Source organism: Scyliorhinus torazame, chromosome 4 (assembly GCF_047496885.1).
Source record: "Scyliorhinus torazame isolate Kashiwa2021f chromosome 4, sScyTor2.1, whole genome shotgun sequence".
In the NCBI taxonomy this organism is placed as follows: Eukaryota; Metazoa; Chordata; class Chondrichthyes; order Carcharhiniformes; family Scyliorhinidae; genus Scyliorhinus; species Scyliorhinus torazame.
In genome coordinates, this window is record NC_092710.1 from 317,864,704 (window position 1) to 317,878,037 (window position 13,334).

General features: G+C 47.7%; 1 protein-coding gene across 1 annotated transcript in view; it reads right to left on the minus strand.

Moving 5' to 3' along the window:
• Positions 1-11,500: 11,500 nt before the first annotated feature.
• plb1 (phospholipase B1) overlaps positions 11,501-13,334 on the minus strand; it is a 288,667-nt gene continuing 286,833 nt past the window's right edge. The window contains exon 58 of the mRNA XM_072500134.1: positions 11,501-11,749. Within this exon, the coding sequence (XP_072356235.1) occupies positions 11,573-11,749 (177 nt within the window). The 3' untranslated portion in view covers positions 11,501-11,572. The remainder of the gene's footprint in view (positions 11,750-13,334) is intronic.

Consider the following 13,334-nt stretch of genomic DNA (forward strand, 5'->3'; position numbering starts at 1 on the left):
TTTATGGCAGGCCTCTTAGAACTCCCTGGAGCCTGCAGGTTCCCAGACGGGTTCAGTTTCATCAGATGACTGAAGAAATGACCACCTATGTTCTAGCCCTTACGCAAGTGCTCAAGGAACTCCATGGCCCAGTCCGTGCGGCTCACCAGCCATTGCCCCAGTACCTAGCTCACTTTCAGTCCAGCCCGGTAGTTATGTCATGGTCAAAAAATTGGACTAGGAAGGGGTCGGAGCCGCGATGGGACGGGCCCTTCCAAGTTCTCCTTACCACCCCCACAGCAGTTAAAGTGGAGGGGCGAAGTGCTTGGGTCCACCTACATCACTGTAAATTGAGTCCATCTCCACTACTGTAAAAGGTCGGATACTAACCTGCCTCCCTTCTCCAGTGCTATTTTACAGGTGTGGAGCATGATGGAGTGGCTACGCATCGTCTGTCTGATATTTGGCCTCACTTCGCTTGGCGTGTTATTGGCGATGGACATGGAAAAGGGGAATATTATGTATCTGTGTAGCCCCAACCAATCTACAAGGATACATCACCTATGCAAAGGTGATGTTCTTCACTGCCCCCATATACGAGGACATGGTATCTACTCATGGAAGGTCATCAAAGTTAAGGAGAATGCGGGAGTCATGAAGCAGCTGCACCGGTCCCGGCGATGGGAAGGGAACATTATATGGACATTGCCTTGTTTTTGGAATACATGTAAATTTGATTTTGGATGTGTTAAAAGTGGTACAATAAAGGTAACATCAGGCTGTCAGAAGAGCGTAGGAAGAGACCATGAGAAAGAGAAAGGGACTAGAGAGAGGACGGGGCGTGTGAGAAGGGAAGTACAGCTAGAACGTAGGTTACCGGGAGATGCACTTAAGTTAATTAAAGGCCAAACTGAGGAAAACCCGGGTAGTATGAATCTCTTCTACCAGATTTACCACCGTCTGTATGGCCAGGGACGGGTTGTCTGCTACCCAAACCCCGCAGCGGTGTCTAGGTTATTTTCTGTTTCACCGCTTTGGGGCACTCCCCAAACGGTGGTTCATTGTCAGCGTTCCGAGCCATTGCCCGAGCACGTCACTCTTCCTTACGATCCGGATTCAGCACCACCGGCTATTTGCCTTCCCCTCCCTCGGGATAATTCCCATTCACAGTACGATAGGCTGCGACGGTGGAGGGCGTACATACCTAGCCACTTCACTCCCAATAGGGATACCCGGTCGTACGAGAATTGCTTCAGCAGTGAAGGATATGGCTGTTTGCTGGTAGAGGTGGACACAAATATAACATGTCTGTTTCCCACCTGTACGGACAGGAGGTGCCATATCACCCAGGCGTCTGGCCAATGCGTTTGTTATAACACCACTTGCGTTCCATTGAACGCTGGCCTCCAGCTCCTTTGTGGCTGGGCGAATGTCTCTCATATCACTGTTGGGAATAGGGCTTTCCGCATTGCTGGGCGGCCCGAATGGGCATTTCAAAATTGGATAAACTGGGCTACTGGGAGGTCCTTACGCAACCGATATGCTGATTGTGATGCTAGTCTCCACACGGAACAAGGATACTACTTTTTATTTAATGGTACGGCGACCAACATTTTGTCACCCCCATTTCCCCGCCGAATTGCTATAGGGACTCTAGTCCCTACCACAGTCCCCTGCCCTTCGGCGTGGAACCTGCATAATCAGTTAGCACGCCGGGCAGTCTCTGCTGAATTTTGCGAGAACTGGAAAAAACCTCAGGTTCTTGCACCCAACCGGGGCCACTCAGCCGGGTGGGGCATTCTGAGCGTATTGACACTGGGAGGTGTGGGGGGTTCCTTGGCTGTTAGTGATCGGAATTATTTTATTTGCGGCCTTACCATCTTGGGAAATGAAACCTTGGGAGCCCTCGGGGCAATAACTAAGGAGTTGTCTCAGCTACGGTTGTTTGCAATGCAGAACCGGTATGCTCTTGACTATCTTCTGGCCCGTGAGGGTGGGGTATGCGCCATAGTACAGGGCAAGTGTATCATGGGTGTTCAGGACTTGACCGCTAACATTACTAAATTTATGGATCGCATACGGGATCACTTGGACGGGATGCAGGATCCTGACTTTGGGGTAACTGGGGATTTGGAGGATGGAAGGACTGGTTGATAAATATGGCCATGTATCTAGTGGTAGCTATCGGCTGCATCTTTGTGGGCCTGGCCATCCTTAAATGTGTGATGGGTAGAATGCGGGGTGCACTAGATCAGATCACCGCCCCAATCACCGGAAAAAAAATTTAACTGTTAAAATCCATGAGGGTGAGGCAGATGAAGGGGGGCTAAGACAGGAATTGGAAATGCAGCGACGGATCTTTTTAGATGAGGAACCGTAGCTATGGATTGGATAGTTCGGTTATCATGGAATGATAAAAGGAGGGAATGACGAATGTGATATAAAATAGTTACTTTAGAGTTACCAGTTAATGTAATGTAGAAATAAGCCACTTTGATTCTGGCAGTTAGAGACAAAGGGGTTTGAGACCGCATGGAAAAAGCAGGAAGAGGTGTGTCTATGAGAGTGATGCTGCATTGATAGGGGCCAGAGAAAGGGATTGGAAGTGAGCCAATCAGAATAGATCGAACAGGTCAGGAGGGACATAGGCTGACCTATGTCCGTCGAGTATGTGAAACTTGATACCATTTGAATTGATTTTGCAGAGATCCCTTTGTCTTTTAGTCAATCGTTTTCTGGGATGTAAGAGGCTGGATGTCTTTTACGTTTCTGTAAGATGATTCAAGCTTGCAAGCTAAATAAATAACTTCTTTTTACGTGAGAATCCGTCTCAACTTTTATTGAGGCCAGACTGATAGAGAAAGAAATTTGGGGATCTACATCCCCGCGTACATATACAGTGATAGGGGGTCCTTCTTTATGAGCGACGAACTGCGTCAATTCCTGCTCAACAGGGGCATTGCCTCAAGCAGGACGACCAGTTACAACCCCTGGGGAAATGGGCAGGTAGAGAGGGAGACCGGAACTGTCTGGAAGACCGTTCTACTGGCCCTACGATCCAGGAATCTCCCAGTCTCCCGCTGGCAAGAAGTCCTCCCGGAGGCCCTCTATGCCATCCGGTCACTGCTCTGTACAACTACCAACCAGACACCTCATGAACGTCTCCTTGTCTTCCCCAGGAAGTCCTCCTCCGGGACCTCGCTCCCAACCTGGCTAGCAACATCCAGACCCATCCTGCTCCGGAAGCACGTGCGGGCGCACAAGTTGGACCCGTTGGTCGAGAGGGTCCACCTGCTAACCCCCAGAACGCCTACATGGCATTCCCTGACGGCCGGCACGATACAGTCTCCCTTCGGGACCTGGCGCCCGCCGGATCCCCACGCGCACCCGAACCATTACCCCCCCCCCCCACAGCACCTCACAGGAAGGTCAGTCCCCCCGCCGCTCCTGCCTAGGCCCTCCCACCCACTGAAGCCCCCTACAGGTGCCCTCCTCTCGTATCAACCGTTTGCCCCACCAGCGCCGTCTAGGGGCGACGAAGCTGCCATGGAGGCCGAAGTCACGCTCCTGGAGTTGCTGACGCCCGGACCCCCACCAGAATCACCACCGAAGCTCAGATGATCCAAGAGGACAACCAGGCCACCCGACCGACTGATTGCTTCAGTGTAATTGTAACTGGAACTGTAAATGAACACTGAATGCATATATCTTCCACGCTTGTAAATATTCTCGACAACCCTGTAAGGAGGTATAACGGTACCTCCATATCTGATCATACCATGTTAGATGCAATTGTAACCACTGGCCACCCCCCTCCGCCGGACTCCTTTTTAACAGGGGGTGAATGTGGTATTATCAGATATTGCAGTACCCGAGAGGCTGAAGACCATTGGTTAAACCTAGGAGATTACCATTGGCTGTTTGGTATGTAGCTCCGCCCTGACAGGCAGGGTATAAGAACCAGTGCCGTCGCAGCAGCCCTCATTCTGTACCGAAGCTGCTGGGGAACAGTTCTAGTCTCTTAAAGCCTTCAGTTATGTTACTGCCTCATCTTTGATTGTAATTGATCGTGCATCAAGGTTGTGAGAGACATTGATTTTGTTTGGGTTGCTACCCTCAACCACTGACATGCTGCAATGCTGACACAGCCACATCCACACATTCTCACTTAAACCCTATTTGCATAAAAAACGCTGCGTCACGATCAGGTCACAGACAAGCACTCAGAGAATCCTTTACAGTGAAACATATGAGTAATCAGATGCGGCGTAATGGTTGCTAATTGAGATTTTTTGACTGAAGTTACATGTCCCGGGAGTGACTCACGTATTTATTATTCAGAACACCACATTCTTATTAAAAATAAACCACGACCAAACATAATCATGGTCCACTTTTTAAAATTTTGCAGGACAATAAATAGATCTCACTTAATTCCTGTCTGTTGATTGCAAGATTCATTTTGGGGTTCAGATAATATAGTGAACTTCAAGGGTGCTAACTGTAGTAAATTCACTGACAGGCATCGGGTTTTATTCATAACTTTGCTGTGGAATTTTGGCTTTCTAATGTAAAAGATATTAATATTGATATCCTGCTTACAGTGGCTAAAACCATTGCAACTTCAGACGTCTGTTTAAGAGGAGCAAAGTGTATATTCAATCATGGGAGGTGGGCATTTCTGGCAAGGCCAGCATTTATTGCTTATGAATTGAGTAAAAGAAAACAGAGCCAATTTCTTACCCCAACTAGATAGCAGATGAGCTGGTGAATGAGGCTAAAAATATACTGTTTTGCGCCAATATGTGCACTGGAAGATCCCACAAATCGCAATGGAATTAATGACTGGAGGATATATATTGGTTAGAATGCCAAGAAAGCTCCCCAGCTGTGGGATCTCCTCGGCCCACAGGGCCTGGGTCTACTCATCTGTGTCCATTCTAATGGTGTGCAGGAAAACTGGAACGAGCTGAAGACAGCCATCATCTCAAACTCTGAAGAAACCAAAGATGTGCAGTTTAGGTGAATTGGCCATGCTAAATCGCCCTTAGTGTCCAAAGGTGTTGGGCGGGGTTGCTGGGTTAAGGGTATGGGGCGGAGATGTGGGCTTAGGTGGGGTGCAGGCACGATGGGCCGAATGGCCTCCTTCTACACTGTAAATTCTATGTCGGTGTCTATGTCTAAACCATCAGTTATGAGACCAGGAAACACCGAGACAGGTTCGACGAAAACAACAACACCATCCAAGACCTCATCAACAACAAGAGGAAGGTTCTCCGCGCCTGGCAAAATGCCATAACCGGCAAACAGGAAAGCTCATCAATTAGCCAAAGCAGAGGTGCAAAGAAGAACTGGGAAATCAAAAACCAATGGAGGATTGACAAAGCTAATGAACTGTAGCTCCTCGCTGACAAGCATGACACCCATGGCTTCTTCAGTTCCACCAAGGCAATATATAGACCCTAGGCCTCAGACCGGTGCAGAGTGAGCATGGAACCCTCTTGCGAGGCAGAGAAAATGTCAGCCTTTGATGGAGAGAACACCTCAAAGATCATTTTAACTCTGAATGTTCACACAATATCTTCCATAGATTTCATAGAATCCCTACAGTGCTGAAGGAGGATAATTTTAGCATGGCCAATCCACCTAACCTGCACGTCTTTGGGCTGTGGGAGGAAACCGGAGCACCCGGAGGAAACCCACGCAGACACGGGGTGAACGTGCAGACTCCGCAGGCAGTGACCCAAGCCGGGAATCGAACCTGGGACCCTGGAGCTGTGAAGCAACAGTGCTAACCACTGGGCTACCGTGCCGCCCTAAAAAGAAGCAGCTTTATTTTAAGAGCTTTTTCGAAGTCTCACAAGTGGGTACGATTAGTGGAACTTTGTAATGATAAATAATCCCGCTGAGTTTCCGCCCCCTCCTGTGACTAGCTGAGTGACAGGCACAGCCAGGATCCCATCCGGGGTGTGGGGGGGAGGTAAGTACGGCTGAGACAGGCAGGGGATCAGGAGGAGACCTGGCCTCCGCCAGGGTAATCCATCATCTTTCTCCTTGCATGGGCCTACCTGCTGCATTGAGCCTGCCCCTGGCATGGTCGCTGAGAGGCGGTGGGATGTAGCAGGTACTCCATGCACCATTTTCACCACTTGGTTCCGTGCCCTGCCTCCTAAGCCACTCCTGTGGGGCCCCTCTGCACAGATGCTGTCCGGCCTTGGATTTATTCCATGTCAGTGTTGTTTTTTTGATTGGCGTGCTTTGAACCTACGGCCAGAATTCTCTGCCCATTGGGATCTCTTTTACCCGCTGGCAGCGCACCCCAGCCCCTGGTTTCCTAGCGACATGGGGTGGCTTCAATGGGAAATTTCATTGGCAAGTGGCGGGAAGAGGGAATCCCATTGCCAGTGAATGGCGCTCTACCAAGAAAAACACGGCTGGGGGAATGGGGAATCCGACATATCACTAACTTCATTGCAGTGTTAATGTAAGCCTACTTGTGACAATAAAAGGTATTATTATTGCCTCTGCCAAGCTTTCTTCAGCTAAGGATAAAATGATCATATCTTTGTAAATAGCACCACCTACTGGCTATTAAAGTTTGAAGTTTGGTTACGTGCTTACCTCTCTCCCTGCGGGTGAATGCCGACACTTCCAATCCAGGGGAGTGCTTGGGGCGGACAGAGAGGGTCTACCCCCCCCCCCCCCCCCCCCGCCCCCATGACAAAACTGGACTGCAGAACACGCAGCGAGAGCATCTTTGGACTGAGGATTTTCAAACACATGAGACGAGCACACAAGGATTCTTTGCTATTCCAAAGCTATTTCCCAGTTTTTTTGTTTTGTGTTGCCATTTCTTTTTAACAATGAATGCTTTTGTTATCGACTCATTCTAAGTGCATCTTTTAATTTATCTTTTGTGATTGAATATGATTTTCAATCAATATTTATAAAGGAAGATAGTTTTTCTTAACTTTAAATATACGTTTCCATATTGTTTTCATTTCGAAGATGGTAATTCATGATTTAGTGGTGGAGAAGAGAAGTCAAAACGCCACAGAAGAGTAGGACACTTTATTGAGTGAAGTTGAACAGGGGCGCGTGAATATTCTAGGGCGCAGGAAGTCTAAATCTCCAAGGAAACTCCAAACTATGGCTTGGAAGCAGGTTACAGCAGTGCTTAATGCCACCAGCATTGTGCCCAAGACAGCAGATCAGTGCCAGAAAATACTGAATGATTTAATGCATTCAGCCAGGGTATGTATATATCTGCCTACATAAATTACATAGATTTCTACATCTTAAAACCCTAGTTTCTGACTTTAAAATTTAAGAATGGGCAGAAATGGCAGTTCTGGAGAACTGATGGTGTCTGCTGCGGACCGGTTGCGACGGTATGTGAATTGCAGTGGATCAAGGCGCTCTGGGAGTATGGAGGTGATGCGCTTCATGACCAACCTCTCGAAGAACTTCATTTCGACAGAAGTCAGGGCCACCTGATGGTAGTCATTGAGGTACTCTTATATCTCTTATATTTCTTGATATTTATATTTCTTGATATAATTAGCGAGGCCATTTCAGAGCGCATTTAAGAGTTAACCACATGATGTGGGTTTGTAATCAAACGTAGTCCAGACTGGGTAAGGAGGCACATTTCCTTCTCTAAAGGACATTAGTGAAACAGATGGGATTTTTAACAGCAGTTCAGCATTCTGTGGTCACCATTATTGAGAATAACTATTAATTCCAGACTTACTGATTAATTAAATTCAAATTCCACTAATTAGTTAATCGGGCCATCTGGAGTATTATATCAGTGACATTCTACCCATTATGCCAGCATCCTGGGGAGTTTTGATGTGGAGGGGAAGTTTCCTCTTGTGAGAGAATGTACAACTAGGGGGTCTGTTTAAAAATAAGGGATTGTCCATTTAAGGCCGAGATGAGGAGAAATCTTTTCTCTCAGGCGGTTCTGAGTCAACTCTCTTCCTCAAAAGGCAGTGGAAGCAGAGTCTTCGAATGTTTTTAAGGCTGAGCGAGATAGATTCTCGATTAACAAGGAGGTGGACGGTTATCGAGAGTAGGCAGGAATGTGGAGTTGGCATTAGAAACAGATCAGCCATGATCTTATTGACTGGTTGAGCAAGCTCGAGGGGCCGAGTGGCCTACTCCTGCTCCTAATTCATATGTTTGTTAGCCCATCACATGGCCCCCTTCCTTGTACATCCCTCCTCTTTATTTGATATGCAATGCTAATTCTTTCCTGCTGCTCTGGTTATCAGGAACTGATGTCTCCCCACAGGAAAATTGATGGACTTTGTGAACTGGTACGAACTGAACAGGACTAAACCACACACCATTTTCCATCCATTTCTGTGTGTAAATGTGACAGTGAAGAGATTAAACTCTCCTCACACAAAGAGGTGCAAAATGGATGTGGAAAGATTTTATTTTAAAAGATTTTTTTTTTAGAGTAGCCAATTATTATTTTTCCAATTAAGGGGCAATTTGGCATGGCCAATCCACCTAACCTGCACATCTTTTTGGTTGTGGGGGCGAAACCCACACAAACATAGGGAGAATGTGCAAACTCCACAAGGACAGTGACCCAGGGCCGGGATTCAACCTGGGACCTCAGGGCCGTGAGGCAGCATGGCTAACCATTGTGCCACCGTGCCGCCCTCGATGTGGAACAATTATTATAAGGCAGGAAAATCATGTACCATTCAGCAAAATAGCCTTTGATTTGCTTCTGAAATACATTGATACGGGTCTTCCCCAGAACAGGTAATGGCTGTATCAGGCAAGCTAGGCCAGTGTTCTTCACACTTTTTTTCCGGGGACCCATTTTTACCAACTGGCCAACCTTCGGGACCCAACCCGGCCGACCTTCGCGACCCACGCTGGCCGACCTGCGCGATCCACCATTTTCTCTTACGTTGTCTGCTGCTGACAAAAATGGAGGAAATGGATTTGGGTCGCTTTGGCCCTTGTACACGCTCCTCCAATGGAACATGTAGGATGAAGTGGAAGCCTTCCAGTGTCGGAAAGTATGGAGTCTCCATCAGTCCAAAGTTCCGCATTTTTTTCCTGTAACATTTTATCAAATAAAAGCCCCCGAACTTGTAAAAAAATAAATCAAATGAATGAAATAAAAAAAAATTAAATGAATAAAATGTATGAATCCCCCCCCCGAACATGTAAAACAAAAAGCTGCGACCGTTTAAAAAAGAAAGCGGCCACGCTGCGCATGCGTGACCGATCATAGGTGTGCATGCACATAGTTTTGCGCATGCGCGCTGATGATCTGGCACGCATGCGCAGTGCGGCCACATTATTTTACATGTTCGCGGCCATTTTGAAGGCCGCTTGCAGCCGGCGGTATTAACAGCCGGTTGCTGCGGCTGATGCGCGCAGATTTGTGCGATCGGGGGCGCCGCGACAGATGGCTCTGCCACCCACCCGACACCTACCTGCGACCCACCCGCGAGTCGCGCCCCCGAGTTTGACAATGCCTGAGCTAGACCAGCTGGCAGAGAAAATACCAGACACGAAATTTAAATGGGTTTGACATCGAGCATCGAGCAGGAAGGTGATGTGGATTATGAAGAAAATTAAAATGTTTTGAGCTATTGGGGCAGGAGAGAGATTTTTTTTTTGAAAATCTTTTTATTGGCTTTTCTCATATTTATAAACAGTTGTTACTTATATACATTAAATTTTTCTTGCCCGCACTAATTCGCTTTATTTTGCAGAGAGGTTTGTTTTGTCCTTCATTTGACTAACTGTACCTACATTTTGCTACCCTCTGGATCGGTCTATGATATCCCCCCCTTCCTCCTCTCTCTCCCCCCCCAACTCTCCCCTACCCTCGGGTTGCACAGTCCTTTGGTTCTTCATCTTTTTTTTTTCCCTGGCTTACTCCTCGTTGCTGGCCTCGAACAGGTTTTGGAACAGGCCGACGAACTGCCCCCAAGTATCCCGGAAGCGTTCCTCTGACCCTCGGATGGCGAAGATAATCTTCTCCAGGTGGAGAAATTCCGAGAGGTCAGCGAGCCAGTCTGCAGCTGTGGGTGGTGCTGCCGATCGCCAGCCGAGCAGGATTCTCCGGCGTGCGATTAGGGAAGCGAAAACAATGGCTTCCCCATGTGTAACTCTGGCTGTTTCGATACCCTGAAGATTGCCACTATTGTGCATGGCTTCACCCTCACTCCCACAACCTTGGACATTGCCTCGGAGAAGGCTGTCCAGAACCCAGCAAGCTTGGGGCAAGCCCAAAACATGTGGGTGTGGTCGGCCAGACCCCTCTGGCACCGTTCACATTTATCCTCCACCTCCGGGAAGAACCTGCTCATTCAGGTTCTGGTCAGGTGCGCTCTGTGCACCACTTTGAGCTGCATTAGGCTGAGCCTTGCGCAGGAGGAGGTGGAGTTCACCCTGCTCAGTGCTTCGCTCCAGAGTCCCCATCCCACCTCTGTCCCCAGTTCGTCCTCCCATTTTTGTCTGGTCCCGTCCAGTGGTGTTCGGGCTCTGTCCAGTAACTGTCCGTATATTTTCCCACATAGCCCCCCCAGGAGAGAGATCTTGGGGGCTTTAGTTGTCAGGCCACTGAAGCTATCAGCACAATGCCCCCAAACTGCTAAAAGAGTAAACAGAATGCTGGAATGCGTAGAAAGAGTATAGTCCGTATATGTAATAGGTTCATTTTCGGGCAGCATGGTGGCGCAGTGGGTTAGCCCTGCTGCCCCACGGCGCGAGGTCCCAAGTTCGATCCCAGCTCTGGGTCACTGTCCGTGTGGAGTTTGCACATTCTCCCCGTGTTTGCGTGGGTTTCGCCCCCACAACAAAGATGTCCAGGCTAGGTGGATTGGCCACGCTAAATTGCCCCTTAATTGGAAAAAATTAATTGGGTTCTCTAAATTTATAAAAAGAAAAGTTTATTTTCAATAAAAAGGATCCAGTGGGTGTTCTTCATTCTTTCATGGAATGTGGGAATTACTAGCAAGGCCATTGTCCATCCCTAATTGAACCGAGCGGTTTGCCAGGCCATTTCAGAGGACAGTTAAGAGTCAACCACAATGCTGTGGGTCTGGAGTCACATGTAGGCCAGACCAGGTATGGATGGCAGATTTCTTTCCCTAAAAAACATCGGTGAAGCGGATGGGTTTACAATGACAACTAATGATGTATTGTTACTGAGACGAGCTTTCAATTCCAGATTTTTAAATTAGCCAATTGAATTTGTTAGCTGAATTCTAATTCCACCAGACCAGTTTCTGTGGTGGGATTCAACCTGGTATCCCCAGAGCATTAGATAGGTCTCTGGATTAGTAGTCCAGTGACATTACCACTATGCTGTCACCTCTCCGCACGCGATTATCTCCTTACATTAGAAAAGTCCTGAGGGATAGGAGGGCTAGATGGGCCGAAGACCTTCTCTTGACCTGTTACACTGCTGTTTTACGTTTTTCCAGTAAAAGGTCAACCAAACAGTTTGAAAAAATAAACTCTCAATAACACTTGGCCATGTGAATTTCATTTATTTCAAGTTCTTGTTCCTGCTGCTTTCTCCATTCCGAGGGGCCCAGCCTGGGGATCAGGACCAGCGCTGTCCCAGGGTCACTGCAGTCACGGCCATTACAACAACACCCCAAACTCTTTGCTCCGCCATAGGCACGCCTTGATCCGTCGTGGTCACTGTGGTCGGTGCAGGACTTTTGGACGTGTCTTCTGGTGCTGCGCTGTTCCTACGGGTGAACAGATAAGGTGCATCCTAGGTAGGGGAAATGCGAAGAGTTAATAAAAGTGAGTTGGATAACTCGACAACATGACATGGATTTCGGTACTTTTAAAATTTGTTCAGGAGCTGTAGATGTCGCTGGCCGGGCCAGTATTTATTGCACATCCCTAATTGCCCTTGAATGGAATGGTTTGCTAGGCCATTTAAGAGTCAACCACATTGCTGTGAGTCACATGGTAAACCAGACCAGGTAAGTAAGGACAGCAGATTTCCTTCCCTAAAGGGCATTAGTGATGCGTTTTATGACAATCATATCATTTAACTATCACCATCTGCCATGTCGGGAATCGAACCCAGGTCTCCAGAGCATTACTCTGGCTTTCTGGATTACCAGCCCAGTGACAAGACAACTACGCCTAATCTGCATAACACCTAATTGCACTAGAATCAGAAACCATCATTCACCCTTCAGAGTACTTCAAATATTTGACAACAACTAGTTAGAATGAATGAAAGTACTTACTTTTTAGCACCCATTTTATGAAAGATCATTTTCAAAGCACATGCACCTTGCACAAAAGAACAAAGAACAAAGAAATGTACAGCACAGGAACAGGCCCTTCGGCCCTCCAAGCCCCTGCCGACCATGCTGCCCGCCTAAACTACAATCTTCTACACTTCCTGGGTCCGTATCCCTCTATTCCCATCCTATTCATGTATTTGTCAAGATGCCCCTTAAATGTCACTATCGTCCCTACTTCCACCACCTCCTCCAGTAGCGAGTTCCAGGCACCTACTACCCTCTGCGTAAAAAACTTGCCTCTACATCTACTCTAAACCTTGCCCCTCTCACCTTAAACCTATGCCCCCTAGTAATTGACCCCTCTACCCTGGGGAAAAGCCTCTGACTATCCGCTCTGTCTATGCCCCTCATAATTTTGTAGACCTCTATCAGGTCGCCCCTCAATCTCCGTTGTTCCAGTGAGAACAAACCGAGTTTATTCAACCGCTCCTCATAGCTAATGCCCTCCATACCAGGCAACATTCTGGTAAATCTCTTCTGCACCCTCTCTAAATCCTCCACATCCTTCTGGTAGTGTGCCGACCAGAATTGAACATTATACTTCAAGTGTGGCCTAACTAAGGTTCTATACAGCTGCAACATGACTTGCCAATTCTTATACTCAATGCCCCGACCAATGAAGGCAAGCATGCCGTATGCCTTCTTGACTACCTTCTCCACCTGTGTTGCCCCTTTCAGTGACCTGTGGACCTGTACTCCTAGATCTCTCTGACTTTCAATACACTTGAGGGTTCTACCATTCACTGTATATTGCCGAACTGCATTAGACCTTCCAAAATGCATTACCTCACATTTGTCCGGATTAAACTCCATCTGCCATCTCTCCGCCCAAGTCTCCAAACAATCTAAATCCTGCTGTATCCTCTGACAGTCCTCATCGCTGTCCGCAATTCCACCAAACTTTGTGTCGTCTGCAAACTTACCAATCAGACCAGTTACATTTTCCTCCAAATCATTTATATATACTACAAACAGCAAAGGTCCCAGCACTGATCCCTGCGGAACATCACTAGTCACAGCCCTCCAATTTGAAAA